The sequence below is a fragment of the Diabrotica virgifera genome, chromosome 5 (genome assembly GCF_917563875.1).
Source record: "Diabrotica virgifera virgifera chromosome 5, PGI_DIABVI_V3a".
In the NCBI taxonomy this organism is placed as follows: domain Eukaryota; kingdom Metazoa; phylum Arthropoda; class Insecta; order Coleoptera; family Chrysomelidae; genus Diabrotica; species Diabrotica virgifera.
The window spans coordinates 7,300,747-7,316,516 of record NC_065447.1 but is presented as its reverse complement, the minus strand read 5'-3'; the positions used below and the strand labels follow the sequence as shown (position 1 = coordinate 7,316,516).

General features: G+C 32.5%; 1 protein-coding gene across 6 annotated transcripts in view; it reads left to right on the top strand.

Annotated features, from left to right (window-relative positions):
* LOC114339212 (protein diaphanous) overlaps nt 1–15,770 on the top strand; it is a 197,929-nt gene that overhangs the window by 144,163 nt on the left and 37,996 nt on the right. For all 6 annotated transcript variants that reach the window (XM_028289996.2, XM_028290070.2, XM_028290203.2 and 3 more), the window contains 2 exons: nt 8,239–8,585; nt 12,844–12,971. In XM_028289996.2, coding sequence (XP_028145797.1) covers nt 8,239–8,585; nt 12,844–12,971 — 475 coding nt within the window. The remainder of the gene's footprint in view (nt 1–8,238; nt 8,586–12,843; nt 12,972–15,770) is intronic.

The following is a 15,770-nucleotide window of genomic DNA, read 5'->3' as shown; positions in this document are numbered from 1 at the left end:
CCTAGATTTTGTGTCATTTTGGAACTACTAATGAAATAAAAAATTTTAGTAGTTCCAAAATGACAAAAAAATCTAGGCATCGGATAAAAAAGTTTATTTGAAGAAAGTGTATTTTTTTTGTTCTTCTTAATGTATATTGTATTTAATTACAGAGTAATTTCCACATATTAATATATTTTTCAAATTGGGCTCTGTACCGCCGTTCTTTATTATATTACGAATACGTGTGCCAAATATCTCGAAAAAATATTCAAAATTACAGCCAATCTTGGAACGCGTTTTTGCTACCTGTTGATCGCTACTGTTTCCTCTTAACAACAATAGATTATTGTTACGATTTTGAAAAATATATAAATAAAATGAAAAATATAGTGCAAAAATGTATAGGGATTTACATGAAATTGGCTAAAAATTAAGCAGGTTTTGAAAAACTTAAATTTTATTTCATTTTATGGGGTTTTAGAACAAGCAAAACTTTTTATAGCTAAAATTGAAAATAAAAAATATTTTCCTCTTGGGCATCCCATTTGTGGACACACTGTATATACACTCAAATTCTACTATAGTCGGTTCGCTAAACTCAGACACAACTGTCTAGTGATTTTAGTAGATAACTTTTTTGTTTTTTGACAATTTTGCCAAAATTGGCAAAATTACTAATTATTTAGTAATTATTAACTATTTAGTAATTATTTTTTTTTGTCAATTTTGGCAAATACCAAATTGGCAAAATTACTTGCTAAAATCACTAGCCAGTTGTGTCTGAGTTTAGCGAACCGACTATATCCGAATTTTCACTGTTAGTAATAAGGGTGCAGATGTCATATTATTTGAATGATAAATGTCAAAACTGACAGCAATTATCAGTAACGCCATCTATCCTCACCACTTATTACTACATTTTTAATGCCTTAACTCCTTCTACTCCATATAAAACATTCCAACGCGTAAGTATGTATATGATTTTTTTAGGTTTATCATTCTTTTTCATAGTACTATTTCAAAAGAATTCGTTAATACACAAAACTGTGAACTTTGTGTATATAAAATTATTATTGCACAAACATTCCTAATCGATCTATTTCACCTGTTTTGTTACATTTGAAATTACCTATGATTTTTTTTCTATCAGAAAATCTTGACTCAAAACCCAAATTTTATATACTTAATTTCTTGTTAATGATAAGAACTCTCATATCGCCATCACACGTCAAATAAAGTACCTGAAGCAACAGATAAACAAAGTCATTATTCAAATGCCATTGTGATTGTTTACATTGCGTTATTTACAAAACCTATTGTATATCTCTGGCTTATTGTTGTGTAATGATTTATTTGTCTCCTTAAAACTGTTATTTTGTTTACGTAATGACTCATAGAAAATAGATAGGGCATTATACAGTATGATGATTCAAAGTAAAAATAACTTTTTTAATAGGGCAATAAGTCACAAGTACATATTATTGTTATCATCATTATAGTTCACAGTGGAGTGGCAATTTGAAATTTTCCAATTGCAACAGGGTAATGATAGCGAGAGTCAAAGTTTGTTGTATGACTTGGCTTTCGTTAGTTTCTTCCACTCATTTCGATGTGTGCACAGCTTCTTCCAGTTTCTTACTTTCAAGATTTTAATATCTTTGTTCATGACATGGTCGCTGGTCCTATTAAAAAAGTTATTTTAACTTTCCCTTGATCTTTTAGTTTCTGTCTTCCACCTAGTGACCGTCTTAATCAGTCTTTTAATTAATTTATTCGCGATTGAAGCGGAATATAGAGGGCAGGTCGAATGCAGGAAAATTGCCGATATAAATGGTATAGATTCAATTCAGGAACAGAACAATACTGATTTGATTTAAAATATTTTTTCTACAACCGTGTTAAAAATGCAATTTTTAGCACTCCATACGAGCGTTAAAAATGCTACTTTAAGGCACTAGTGCAGTTCGTATTGACCGTATAGGCAATTTTGATGTAATGTCAAAAAAATATAAAAATGGAATGTCAGTCAAGTTCAAGTAAAAGTTTTTGTAGATATTGTCCTGTAATTACGTTTGTAGAAAAAATATTGTATGATATGCGTGTTAAAAAGTACATTTTTAAGGCACTCATGTGAATTGCAGAACTCGCTATCGCTCATTCTGCAAACTTTCACATGCGTGCCTTAAACGTGTACTTTTAACACTTATATCATAAATAACTATTAATGTACTCATAATGCTGAAATTTACTAAAACTTTCTTAATAGTGACCAAATTCCATTCAAATCAACAATTTTCTGGTTTGTTTATACCACTTATAGTAGTTTAAATTTATTCCACCAGAGGTCAGATACTTTGTTTTTAATCGCGAATTAGTTTCGATAATGTTCTTTAGTTGATTTCCATTTATTTCTTGCTTGGTTTTTGTATTTCATTTTTGTTTCTGTATCGAATCATTATTTCCTTCTTTTTATTTTCCTTTGTCATAACCGAATAATCATATCATCCTATTCGCGGTGTGCAAGTACTTGGAAAGGGAAACGAGAAACGACCGTGCGCGAGTCGCGGAGAAATATTGCAACTATCTTAAATAATTCATATTGTCAATTGAAATTGTCAAATTGACGTATCTTTCATACCTTCTGTCATTGACGCAGAAAAATTATATATTGCTCCACAATATTGATATGATATGCAATTATTATATAAAGGTAAATTTAATTAATTGTATTTTGCTTGCAGTACTGCATTTTAATAACTAATTTTATTTACTACATACAATTGTTTACGTTTGATAAACATAACCTGCATCTTATATTTTCTTCTTATTATTTTTTTGGACTATGGCCTTGACAATTATCCAGCAACCAGGACTAATATAATTGGCCAATATAATTAAAAGTGCGAATAAAAGTACAGAGCGTAGAAATAGAGGTCGCTTTGCCGAACTTGCACGGTCCCAATACATATATCAGAATTATTGTAATATAGTCCACGTTCGTCTTCTCTTTTCCAACCCATATCTATCCACTACTAAACATGGCCCCAACCAGCTCTTTCCATGTAGTATTTTGGATACCATCTACCCATCTTTTCTAGTGCCTAAACTCTACAAAATTGTGTCTATTAACTTTAACACCGTAATTTTTTCAATTCTATCTGGAAGACATCTATTCTATATTGGCCTTACTGCAGCCGATTGATGTATGTGTTGGGAAGTCATCGGTAATTTTCATTTAGGTATCTGGTTAAAACGGTTAATAAATAGGGTAAATATCATTGGTGATTGTCAATTATTGCAAATATTGGTATAATGACAAGGAAATGCAATGGATTTCGTAGTTTCGTCAAAAGAAAAATAAGAATTTTAAAGTTGTCATATAGTAAAGCTAGAATTACTTCATCAAAGATTTTCAAATCAATAAGAGATTATGAAATAACATCCAAATATTATTAAGGATCTAATGATACATTATTCCATATCTTCCTCTTCTTCTTATACTTGCTGTAGATCTGTCGATCTGTTAATTCCGACGTTGGAGTATTTCTTGAGAAGTAGACTGCCAGCTATCTCTCCATCTTTTTGGTGGTCCCCCGGTGGAGGCTTGCCAGCTGGTTTTCCTTCTAGCGCAATTCTTGGTAGTCTGTGCTCCTCCATTATTTTTACATGACTGAACCATTCTCTTCGTCTTTGCCTACCCCATCTTACTACATCTTGCACGCCACATTGTTCCCTGATGATGTTGTTTCCTATTCTATCCCTTCTTGCCATCCCTGCTATTGCTCTTAGTGTCTTCATTTCGGCTGTTTGTAGGATGCTTTTGGTTTTATTGATCTCTTCTCTTGATTCAATACCATAGGTCAGGGGTCACCAATTAGCGGACCGCGGTCCGCATGCGGACCGTGGGCTAGTTTTGTGCGGACCGCGATTACATTCAGAATATAGTGTTTTGTAATTTTGAAAATCTTTGGCAATGAAATTGTTTACTGCGTTAGGCTCAACTTATGGGTGCGAAGCCGTTTTTTCAATAATGAACTTTTTTAAGAATCGGTACGGCTCTCAGCTAACAGATGAATATCTCAACTCCCTAATGAAAATCAGTTGCACTAAACTCATTTCAAACTTCATACAGGCTATACATTTTTTTACAGAGGAAATAATTTTTTTAAATAAATTAGAAATTATGTTTTTGCCCCGAAAAATGTATTTTTAGGTTTTTTTTTTGGATGATTTTGAACAAAAAAGTCATTTTTCTCAAAAAGTCCTTTGTCATTTATCTCAAAAGTTGATAGTTTTCGAGTTATAAGCGAGTTAAAATCTAAAAAATGCGAAAATACACATACGCATTTTCGAGGCTTGAAAACTCATGTGTAAATTAATTATTAGTGTACAAGTGCCTAGATTGAAGCTTATACATTCAATTTCAAGATTCTAACGAGTAATCGGGGCGTATTTCAATATAGAACGTTGGTTTTTAATGGTTAATCGTCGCTCGTCGCACTTTATGGTGCGTATGCATATTATACGTACTTATGCGAGAAATTCCCAACAAGTACTTGACATTTATTAAAATTTTATAATATATTATTAATTATTAACATCTTCTTCTTCTTCTTCCTCTTTATAAGCAATTCTGCTTGTTCATTGGCGGATTGATACCTCTATGGAAGGTTGTCGCTCCATCTTTTGCGCGGTCGGCCGATACTTCTTCTGCCGATTGGTGATTTATCTCGTGCTATTTTGACCACACGTGTCTCCCCCATTCTGGTTATATGGTTGTTCCATTCTTTTTTTCTATTTAGTGTCCATTCGTTTATACACTGTACGTTACATTGTCTTCTAATATCTTCGTTCCTCTTTCGATCTCTCAGTGTATTTCCTGTAATTCTTCTCAGTACTCTCATCTCTGCCGTTTCCAGTAGTCTTTGTGTTGTGGCTGTATCGGGTCTTGTTTCTGATGCATATGTCATTATTGGTCGTACACTGGCTTTATAAATTCTTGACTTCATCTCAGTGTTAATATGTCGGTTTCGCCATATAGTGTTATTAAGGCATCCTGCCAATCTATTTGCTTTTTGTACTTGATTTCTCACTTCTTTGTCTAGGTCTCCGTAACTTGACAATGTAATTCCAAGGTATTTTACTTCCATTACTTGTTCAATACTGATACCATCAATTTCTATTTTGCATCTGATTGGTTCTTTACTGATTACTAAAGTTTTAGTTTTTTGAGATGAAATTGTCATATTGAATTCTTTTGCTCTTATGTTAAATCTGTGGACTAATCTTTGCAGACTATCTTCATCTTGGGCTATCAATATTGCGTCGTCTGCGTAGCAGAGTATTTTTACTTCTTTGTTTCCCATTCTATATCCTCTTCCTTTGTTGACGTTTTTGATGATTTCATCCATGATTAAATTGAAAAGCAGAGGACTCAATGAGTCTCCCTGTCTTATTCCGCTGCCTATATCTACAGGTTCTGTAAGTTGTCCATCTATTCTGACTTCCATCTTGTTATTTTGGTAGATGTTCTCAATAGTTTTTATGATATCTAGAGGGATTTCTCTATTATACAGAAGGTGGATTACATCCCTGAGTCTTACTCTGTCAAATGATTTCTTTAAGTCAATCAGACATAGAAATGCTGGTCTATTATACTCTAGTGATTTCTCAGTAATTTGCTTTATGACGAATATTGCATCTGTACACGATCTTCCAGTACGAAAACCCTGTTGTTCATTTGCTAAACTTATCCTCTGATTCATTACGTCTTGTAAGATTTTAGTTGTAAGTTTTAGGGTAGTATTTAACAAGTTGATACCTCTGTAGTTCTCTGGCTGCTTTTTATCTCCTTTTTTGAATAGTAGGATTAGTTCGCTCGTTCTCCATTCTTCCGGTATTTTACCGTGTTTTATGATTTTGTTAATTAATGTTGTTAATTGTTCTGTCATTGCTGCTCCACAATATTTCAGTAGTTCGTTTGGTATTCCATCCTTACCTGCAGCTTTTCTGTTCTTCAGCTTTTCGAGTGTTTTTCGTACTTCCTGTGCACTTATATTAACATCTTCATCTGTGGTAATTTCTGGTGTTTCCGGTTCTAGCATTATTTGTTCTTCCTCTGCATAAAGCTTTTTTAGATAGTCAATCCATGTATCCTTTTCTATGTGTTTTGGTTCTATTAGTTCCTTTACCTCCATTCTTTGACCTCTTATAAAGCGCCATATTTCCTTTTGGAGACCATAAAAATCATGTTCCATTTCTTTCGAAAAACGTTCCCAGTGATCGTTTTTTATTCTTCTTACTACTGAATGTGTTTCGTTTCTTATGGTCTTATAATTATCGTATGCCTCTTGTGTTTTAGTTGACATGTATTTTAGGTAGGCTTTTTTCTTCTCTTTACATTTTTCCTTCACTTCTGTACAAAACCATGGAGTTCTTCGTCTTGGAAGCGATTTATTTTTATTAATGTTTCTTTCACCAAGAACTTCCTTGGCTGAGGCTAAGATATTAGAATTAATTTTTGCCCAGCTTTCTTCGACTCCGTCACTTTCTGTGATATACATGTTGCTGCTTTTTTCCGTTAGTCTTTTTTGGAATAGGTATCTGGTGGAGTCGTCCTGTAAGCTTTCGACTTTAATCTTGGTGGTGTATTCTGCTGTTTTGTTATCACATAGATGTGTTTTCATTCTGATTTTGCACAATACCAATTTATGATCGCTTCCTATTTCTGCTGATGTTAGTGCTCTTACATCCAAGATTAGAGACGGGTGTAACTCTCTATTCGACAGAATATAGTCTATCATAGATCTTTGTCCTCTAGTGTTTTCAAAAGTGTATTTGTATTGTTCTTTGTGAGGGAAAAATGTATTGTTAATTCGTATTTCATTTATGCTGCAGAGGTCCGTTAGAAGGTCTCCGTTTTCATTTCTGATATTTTCATTATATCGTTGTTTTATTCCCGGAACTGTGTCATTGCCAACACGGGCATTAAAGTCACCCATAATGATTATATATTCATCATTTGGGATCTCGTTTATTACAGTCTGAAGGTGTTCATAGAAGTTTTCTCTTATGGTGGCATCCCTGTTGTTCTCAGGTGCATAGATCGCTATCACGTTCAGAGGCTTGACATTATTAACATAGTTTATTTAAATAATTTATTAATTTATTCAATTAATTATTGCCAATGTGCTAATTAAATACGCCAATCATATAGTGCGATACGCACCGTATAGTGCGATATGCACCATATAGTGCGACGCGTCGCGGCGACGTTTACGGCTAAAGTGGACGCGCATAATTAACAATTAAAAACAACGATCTAAATTGAAATGAGCGCCTGTTACTTATCAGAATATTGAAATTAAATGTTGAAGTGTAAACTTCAATTTACACACTTGAGAACCTCAAAAATAATAATTTACTCATGAATTTTCAAGTTTCGAAAATGCTTATTTTTTGTATTTTTCAGATTTTAATCGCTTAAAACTCGAAATCCATCGACTTTGAGAAAAATGAAGATTTTTTTGTTAAACCAAAAATGCTGAAACTAAATTTTCGGGGACAAAAAAGGTGATATTTTGAATTTAAAAAAAATTGTTAAACAATTTCTGCCCAAAAATTTCGCACGGCACCCTTCTGATTTGTCTTCTTGTTAAGAATCCGCAAAGAATCCGAATCAAAACAATTAGACACAGGCAGCATTAATCCGGACCCCGGAAGTGTCATAGGCTTTCGAAACGGACCCTCAGAGAATATAATTATTGGTGACCCCTGCCATAGGTCATAACAAGTCTGATGCAAGTTTTATAAATTCTAACTTTGTTGTCCATTCTCATATATGGGTTATTCCAGACCACATCCCTCAAACATCCGGACATGACTGTGACCTTGTTTATTTGTCCTCTTAGGTCTCTGGCTGGTTCATGATAACTTGATAAATCTACAACTAGATATTTGAACTGGTTTAGCTATTCCATGTGTTTCCCCTCTACCACGAGCTTGCATCTAATTGGATCTTTCGCAATGGTAATGCATTTTGTTTCTGCATGGATATGTTCATGTTGAGTTGTCGACATGCTTGATAGAATCGATAAAGCTGTCTTTGTAGGTAATCCTCATCTTCTGCAATCAGGGCTGCATCATCCGCATAGCACACTATATTGATTCTACTGTGACCGAGTCTGTATTCTAGTTGTGGCGATATGTACTATTCGATATGTGCTATAATACATAGTAATATATATTTTGTTTTAGAGTATGTGTTTCCAATTCATCAATGCCTTATTAAGCGAAACGGAGGACTTCGAGTTCCGTATGCATTTAAGAAACGAAATTGTAAGAAACGGACTTTACGAAAAACTACAAGAACTAAGGAACGAGAGTAATCCCCAACTAAAAACTCAGTTCGAAATATTCGAAAACAGACGAGAAGATGACGCGGACGAATGGCACGAACGATTTGACAAGGTCAGGCTCGACATGGACGATATTCAAGATTGCTTCGAGGTCTTAAAAAATATCACTCTAGATACGCCGTCGGAGCCTTATTTTTTGAGTATCTTGCAACATCTCTTGTTCATTAAGGAAGATGTCAATATCAGGTAAGTAACATATATATTTTATTCATTGATTTCAACAAAATTTTCTCGGTACTTGCAGCTTATCGGGTACATATTCGCTCCGTGCGTGACCGTGGTGAGGATACACGAAACCATGCCAGCGTCCGTAGCGGCGAAATGTGACAATTTCTTGCGAATTTTTGTAATGTCAGTGTCATTATATTCGTTCGCGGACCCTGTCGGTGACTTTTAGTCCACGACAACGCATGCGCACTTTAATTCCATATTATAAAATATTTATTTAATGTATTATCGTTTATTGATAAATGTACCAGTATATTAATAATTAATGAATAGTAAGTATACCTTGTATATTTATATATCAACGGTATTATTTATATTAGGGTCATTCCATATCAACTCAACACACCTTATTTCCAACCCCTCTTCAAATTTGGTTATAATTTACAATACTCAGTGGCTAATAAGGGAAACAAAAATAAAAAATTTTAAATTTTTATCTCAAGCCGTTTCCGAAATATGGTTATGTAAAGTTTTCCAAAAAGGTCCAAAACACCCCGATCATACTTTTTTTGGAATGGTTGTAGAAGCTGTCCTAATTGGGCTAGAATGCTGGGAGAGGTGTCATTTTGCAGCATTTTTTAAGCTCTTTACAGTGATATATACAGCACGATGCTACGATAAACAAGTTTTTCTCCAACAAAAAAAATATATTTTGATTAGGTTTTTTTCCAAAAAGTACATAATTCAAAATTTTCATAATATTCGTATAAATACATAGTACTGTTGTTAATAACATATAAAAATTTTATCCTGGGATGGTAATGGGTTTAACATAAAAATAAAAGAATGTGTGTGTACTTTGTACGCTCGTAAGAAGTTATACTTCTATTATATGATTTAAACGAAATTAATATACTTTTTATTTATATTTTATTTAAATATTAAACTAATTTATACTTACTACTTCTCAGACATTTTTATTAAAACAGTGCCAAAAATTAAAATAATAAAAGAATAAAACACACACAAACACATTAAAAATACCACAAATGATTTCTGAACATTAATTGTCGGAAAACTAAATACGTATTTTCTGAAAATAAAATTATATAATAAATATACTTACAATCATAAAATGTATAAAAAAAAATAAAAAAATAAAAGTTTTTATTGGGATTCGAACCAGCTATCAGCGCGGTTGGTATATTGGGGTTTATTCGGCTTAAACGCTTCGCCACGGAGGCAATGTGTCATTATGTGCGAAGATCGACTAACTAAACGGATTAAGCTTTTGACATTTTTGAATTAAATTAAATTATTTTTATTTTGAATTGAAATGATTTAGAATTGAAAAAATACAACAAAACAGAGTAAGAAAACAATATATTAGGTGAACATTGATAGAAATTTTGATGGTAATCAAATTATGTAAATAAAAGTATTACATACTATGTGTTTTGGTAGGTTCAAATAGGTAGGTACCTATGATACATTTACAATTATTACGTACCTGTTGCTTTTAAAAACTATTTAAAAGTCACTACAATATTATAAACTTTTTTGTTTCTGTCCTCACAACAATAAAACTAATATATTATACATTTGTTTACCTTCATATTGAACAATTATTTATTATTGACAGATCATTTCAACACAGATCAATATAAATTCACCCTCAATCTCAATCGCGCCTAAAGAAGTATAACTTCAAAAAACAAATTTCACACAAACACTATGGTGCAAATGAAAGGAATAAATTCGTAATGTAGCAAGCTGGCGACTTTAAGGAAAAATCCCGAAACAGGTCGATTTTTATTTATAAATTGTAATTTTTTGGCATATATATCACCATACTGGTGACGTCATCCATCTGGGCGTGATGACTTAATCGATGATTTTTTTAAATAAGACTATAGGTCGTGTGTTAGCTCATTTGAAAGGTTATTTGATTATCTGTTCAGTAATATAAACAATAACATAATTATTTATACAGGGTGGCAGAAAAAAGTTTTTTAATTAAATTAATTGACAAAAAAGAAGAATATACGTAATTTATTTAATTTAAAATATATTTTACTGTTGCCAGAAACAGATAAATTACATACATTCTTCTTTTTTGTCAATTAATTAAATTTAAAAAAAGTTTTGTTTGCCACCCTGTATAAATAATTATGTTTTTGTTTATATTACTGAACAGAGAATTAAATAACCTTTCAAATGAGCTAACACACAACCTATAGTCTTATTTAAAAAATCATCGATTACGTCATCACGCCCAGAATGACGACGTCACTAGTATGATATATGCCAAAAAATTACAATTTAAAATTAAAAATCGACCTGTTTCGGGATTTTTCCTTAAAGTCGCCAGCTTGCGACATTACGAATTTATTCCTTTCATTTGCACCATACTGTTTGTGTGAAATTTATTTTTTTTTATGTTGAACCCATTACCATCTCATGATGAAATTTTTATGATATTAACAACAGTACTATGTATTTGTAGGAATATTATGAAAATTTTAAATGATGTACTTTTTGGAAAAAAACTTAATCAAAATATATTTTTTTTGTTGGAGAAAAACTAGTTTATCATAGCATGATCTATGATAAACAAGTTGATAAACAACATTCTAGCTCAATCAGGTCAGCTTCTACAATCATTCCAATAAAGTATGATCGCGGTGTTTTGGATTTTTTTGGAAAGCTTTGCATAACCATATTTCGGAAACGGCTTGAGATAAAAATTTAAAATTTTGTATTTTTCTTCACTTAATCATCCACTATGATTACTCCAAATTATAACAAATTCTAAAGAGGTCAGGAAAAAATTAATTCAAAGTGTATTGATTTGACCTGGAATAGCTCATTGTTTTAAAGTGCACATGCTCCACTTGTCGTAGACTAGTCCCTCTCCGCTAACACACGTTTTGTTTGTATAACAAATTCTATCAAAAATGGTAAATAAATATTGCATATTAACGTCAAATATGTCATATGTGTATCATATATGTTTAACGTCAAATTGTGGTCGGCAAAAATGACAGGCAACTACGCTAGATGTGGCGCGTCAGTCATGCACGGAGCGAATAGGCCAAAGTTAAATGGCTAACCCGAAAAATTACTATTTGATACATATTTGATCATCTAAACATGAACTGCTTCTTCTAGTGCGGACTTCACTAATAAAGGTTGGCTATAACCATTGCTCTATCTTCCGCTTTTCTTAAAAGCGTCTGTGTATCTAACCTGGTCCAGTCACAAAGGTTTCTCAGTCAGGATATCTGTCGTCTTCTAGGACCCCTTTTTTCTTCGATTTTACCCTTCATAATCAGCTGCAACAACTCGTATTTATCATTTCTAAGTATGTGCCCCAACTATGCTGTCTTTCTCATTTTAATGGTGGTCAAAAATTCTCTGTCTCTTCCCATTCTGTGCAACACCATTTCGTTCGTAATATGATCGGTCCATGGTATTTTCAGAATTTTCCTAAAAAGCCACCAGCTTCTAGATTTCTCATATTAGGTTAACATTAACAGTACAAGCTTCGGCAACATAAAGAAGAATAAGGGTGATTACTTTTTAGCATCCGATATGGGATTTGCAGATTGAGTCTTTGGTTACTCAGAAATTTCCTCATCTTCAAAAAGCCTGCTCTTGATTGCTCTATTCTTGTTCGAATTTCGATCTTCACTAATCCAGACTCCAGAAGTATTTTATTTTGTCCACTGGTTTAATATGTATCTTCATTTTTTATCTGGATCCTTGTTATGACTTTATCCCTCTTACTGATAACCATAGTTTTTGTTTTCTCTACCTATGTTTATTGTTAAATCAAACTATTCCCCAGTATCACAAATTGTGTTTAGTAGCGTCAGCAGGTCTTTCCCACTTTCAACTGTAATGACTGTATCGTCGGAATAGCGAATGGTATTTATATTTTCGCCATTTATCTTGATCCCTTCTGTACAGTTTTCAAGTACTTGTGTAGATAACTCTTCGGAGTATGTATATATTAAATAGTACTGGTGAAAGTATACAGCCTTGCCTCACACCTCTACTTATCTGTTGCGCATCCGTGCTATTTCCATCCAATGTTACCACACCCTGTTAGTTCTGATAGAGATTTCTCATTAGGTTAATATCATTTTTGTCGAGTCCTTTTCGCTTTAGACATTCCATGCTTTGCTTTGTCGAAAGCTTTCTCATAGTCTATAAATGCGGTGAAAAGATCTTTAAAACGTGAACAAGAAATATAATCGATGTTTATTTTTAGGCCAGCTTATTTTAAATTAATTGAAGAAGTGATAACGCAGATAGTACTCAATAAGGCGGGGCTAGATCCTGATTTTAAGAAAAAACATATAGACATCGACCTTCAGCCGCTTCTAGAAGAACTTAAAGGTAAGCCGCATTCATACAGTGTGTCTGCGTAACTTGGAACCATATGGGAAACTTTTTTAATATCAATTTTACGAAAAAAAGTTATTCTTCATAAAGTGCTCTGCATAGTCTAAAACCTAAGATGCAATCATCAGATATCAAATTTTATCAATAATATACGAGGTATGTCAAAAAATATGAATTTAGCTCAAGAGTAAAGTGCCTTTATATTTCACAATATCGAAAATTGTCATTAAGAAAAGTTGTTTGTAAAAATTATGTTATAATCTGGATATACACTCTTCTAATTGAAAAAAAAATCGAAAATTTTCTTCAAATTAAGGATACCCAACATCATTGTTATTTAAGCCAACTCCTTTATTATTAATTTTGCGAAAAAAAGTTATTCTTTATAAAAATGACTGAATAGTCAAAAAACTAAGATGCAATCATAAGATATCAATTTTTTTCAATTTTATACGAGGTATGTCAAAAAATATAAATTTCGCTCAATAGCCTTGATTATTACCTTTTACCTATTACCTTTTACCTATTATTACCTATTACCTATTTACTTTATTACCTATTATTTTACCTTTTACCTATTACCTTCATAGTTCACAATATTTCAACTAGAAGGATGCAATTGCATATTGAAACATAGTTTTTAATTCTGAACAACTTTTTATAATAACAAATTCCAATATTGTGAAAAATAAAGGTACTTTACTCTTCAGCGAAATTCATATTTTTTGACATACCTCGTACAAAATTGACAAAATTTAATATCTTATAATTTTATCTTAGTTGTTAGACTAGGCAGAACGTTTTATAAAGAATAACTTTTTTCGTTAAATTAATAATAACAGAGCTATCATAAATAAAAATGATGTTAGGTGTCCGTGATTTGAGGAAAAATTTAAAAAATTTTTTTTTTTTTAATTAGAAGAGTGTAAATGTAGATAATAACATAATTTTGAATTACAAACAACTTTTTTCAATGATAATTTTCGATATTGTGAAATATAAAGGCACTTTACTCTTGAGCGTAATTCATATTTTTTGACATACCTCGTATACTGTTGATAAAATTTGATATCTGATGATTGCCTCTTAGGTTTTAGACTATGCAGAGCACTTTATAAAGAATAACTTTTTTTCGTAAAATTGATATTAAAAAAGTTTCCCATATGGTTCCAAGTTACGCAGACACACTGTATATTTATCATTATTTAAACTTGATACTGCAGTACAAAAATGTACTGTCACTGAGAGTAAAGAAGGGGGAGGGAGTGAAGGATTTGGAGAAAGAGGGGGTAAGGGATTGAAACAGAGAGAGAGAGAGAGAGAGAGAGAGAGAGAGAGAGAGAGAGAGAGAGAGAGAGAGAGAGAGAGAGAGAGAGAGAGAGAGAGAGAGAGAGAGAGAGAGAGAGAGAGAGAGAGAGAGAGAGAGGGAGATAGATGGAGGAAGGGTGATTGAGGGAGATAGAGAAAGAAAGAGTGAAGGAGACAGACAGAGAGTGGGGAGAGATAGAAAGGGTTTGAGAGAGTTACAGAAGGGCAGAGAAATAAAGAGAGTGAGAGGGTTGTGGACAGAGAGAGGAAGTAGGGAGTAGAGAGAGATAGAAATTAGAGAGTGAAGGGGAGAGAATGAATGAGGGAGGTAGAAATTTCTATTGTATTCGGACCTTATACAGCGTGACGAAGGCAATTTAAGAATAATTGGACCGAATTGCAATGCAAACATTTATCAAATGCCAAATAAAGATATTGAAAAATTCCCAAAATTTGTTTTAAAATCATTTAATATGAATTTTATATCAAAAATATCACAGATAAAAAATCGAAATATTGTATTTTTGGACGAACTTGATTTTGAACCGATTGTTTATTTGATTTGTTTTGATTTCATTTGATATTGGAAATTTTATTTTTCTCCCAGGTGATTCTTCAACCTTATCATAAAATTAAAATTCTATCTAATTAATTCAAATTGTGAGATAAACTATGATCGTATCAAGTGATATGGATTAACTAATCTTATTAAATAGACATTTTTGCGTCAGTCACGTAGGCCAGTTCTGCATTTATTGAACTTTAATCTAATGTAAAATTATAGTTTTTACGTAAAATGGATTATTTTGCTCCCTAAACCTAGCGTTTAGAGTGTTTCAAAATATCTTTTGCTTGGGGTGTTCTTAAATGTGAATTTCTTGCGAAATCAAGGTTTATTTTATCGAAACAATGTGTTTGGCAAGAAAATTGAATTTATTTGAAGATGATAATATATGGATTATCAATGGTAAGTTAAAAATGACGAAAATCTGTGTTTGTTAAAAAAAGGCGGTAGAATTATGTTTCTTACTCACTTATCTCTATTCTTTCATTCGTTCCAAGACCTCGGTACCTTACTTGGCTCATATTTCTAATTTATCGTTGTCAATATTTCTTCTTTCCCTATTCTTTGTTTTCGTTCATACTAACATGTGAACTCCTAAAATGAATAATGCAGAGAAATCTCAGAGAATGGTTTGGATGCAGCTCAACTGAACTCTTTCGGGCTGTAGTGTCAAAAGTTAGAATAGCAATGATGATTGCCAACCTTCGTCGCTGAGATGGCACGTAAAGAAAAAGAAGAAGTATTTCTTGCGAAGAGTCTAATAAGTCTCACCGATTCCTTTAACAATTATATCCCTCTTGCCACCTAATTTAGCCTTCTACATTGACCTTTTCTTTCAGATTAAGAGTTGCTCATATTAAGGATCTCAAAGCTCTCATCTGTTGTAGGATGGCCAGTTTTCTATTGATTCGTATCATTTG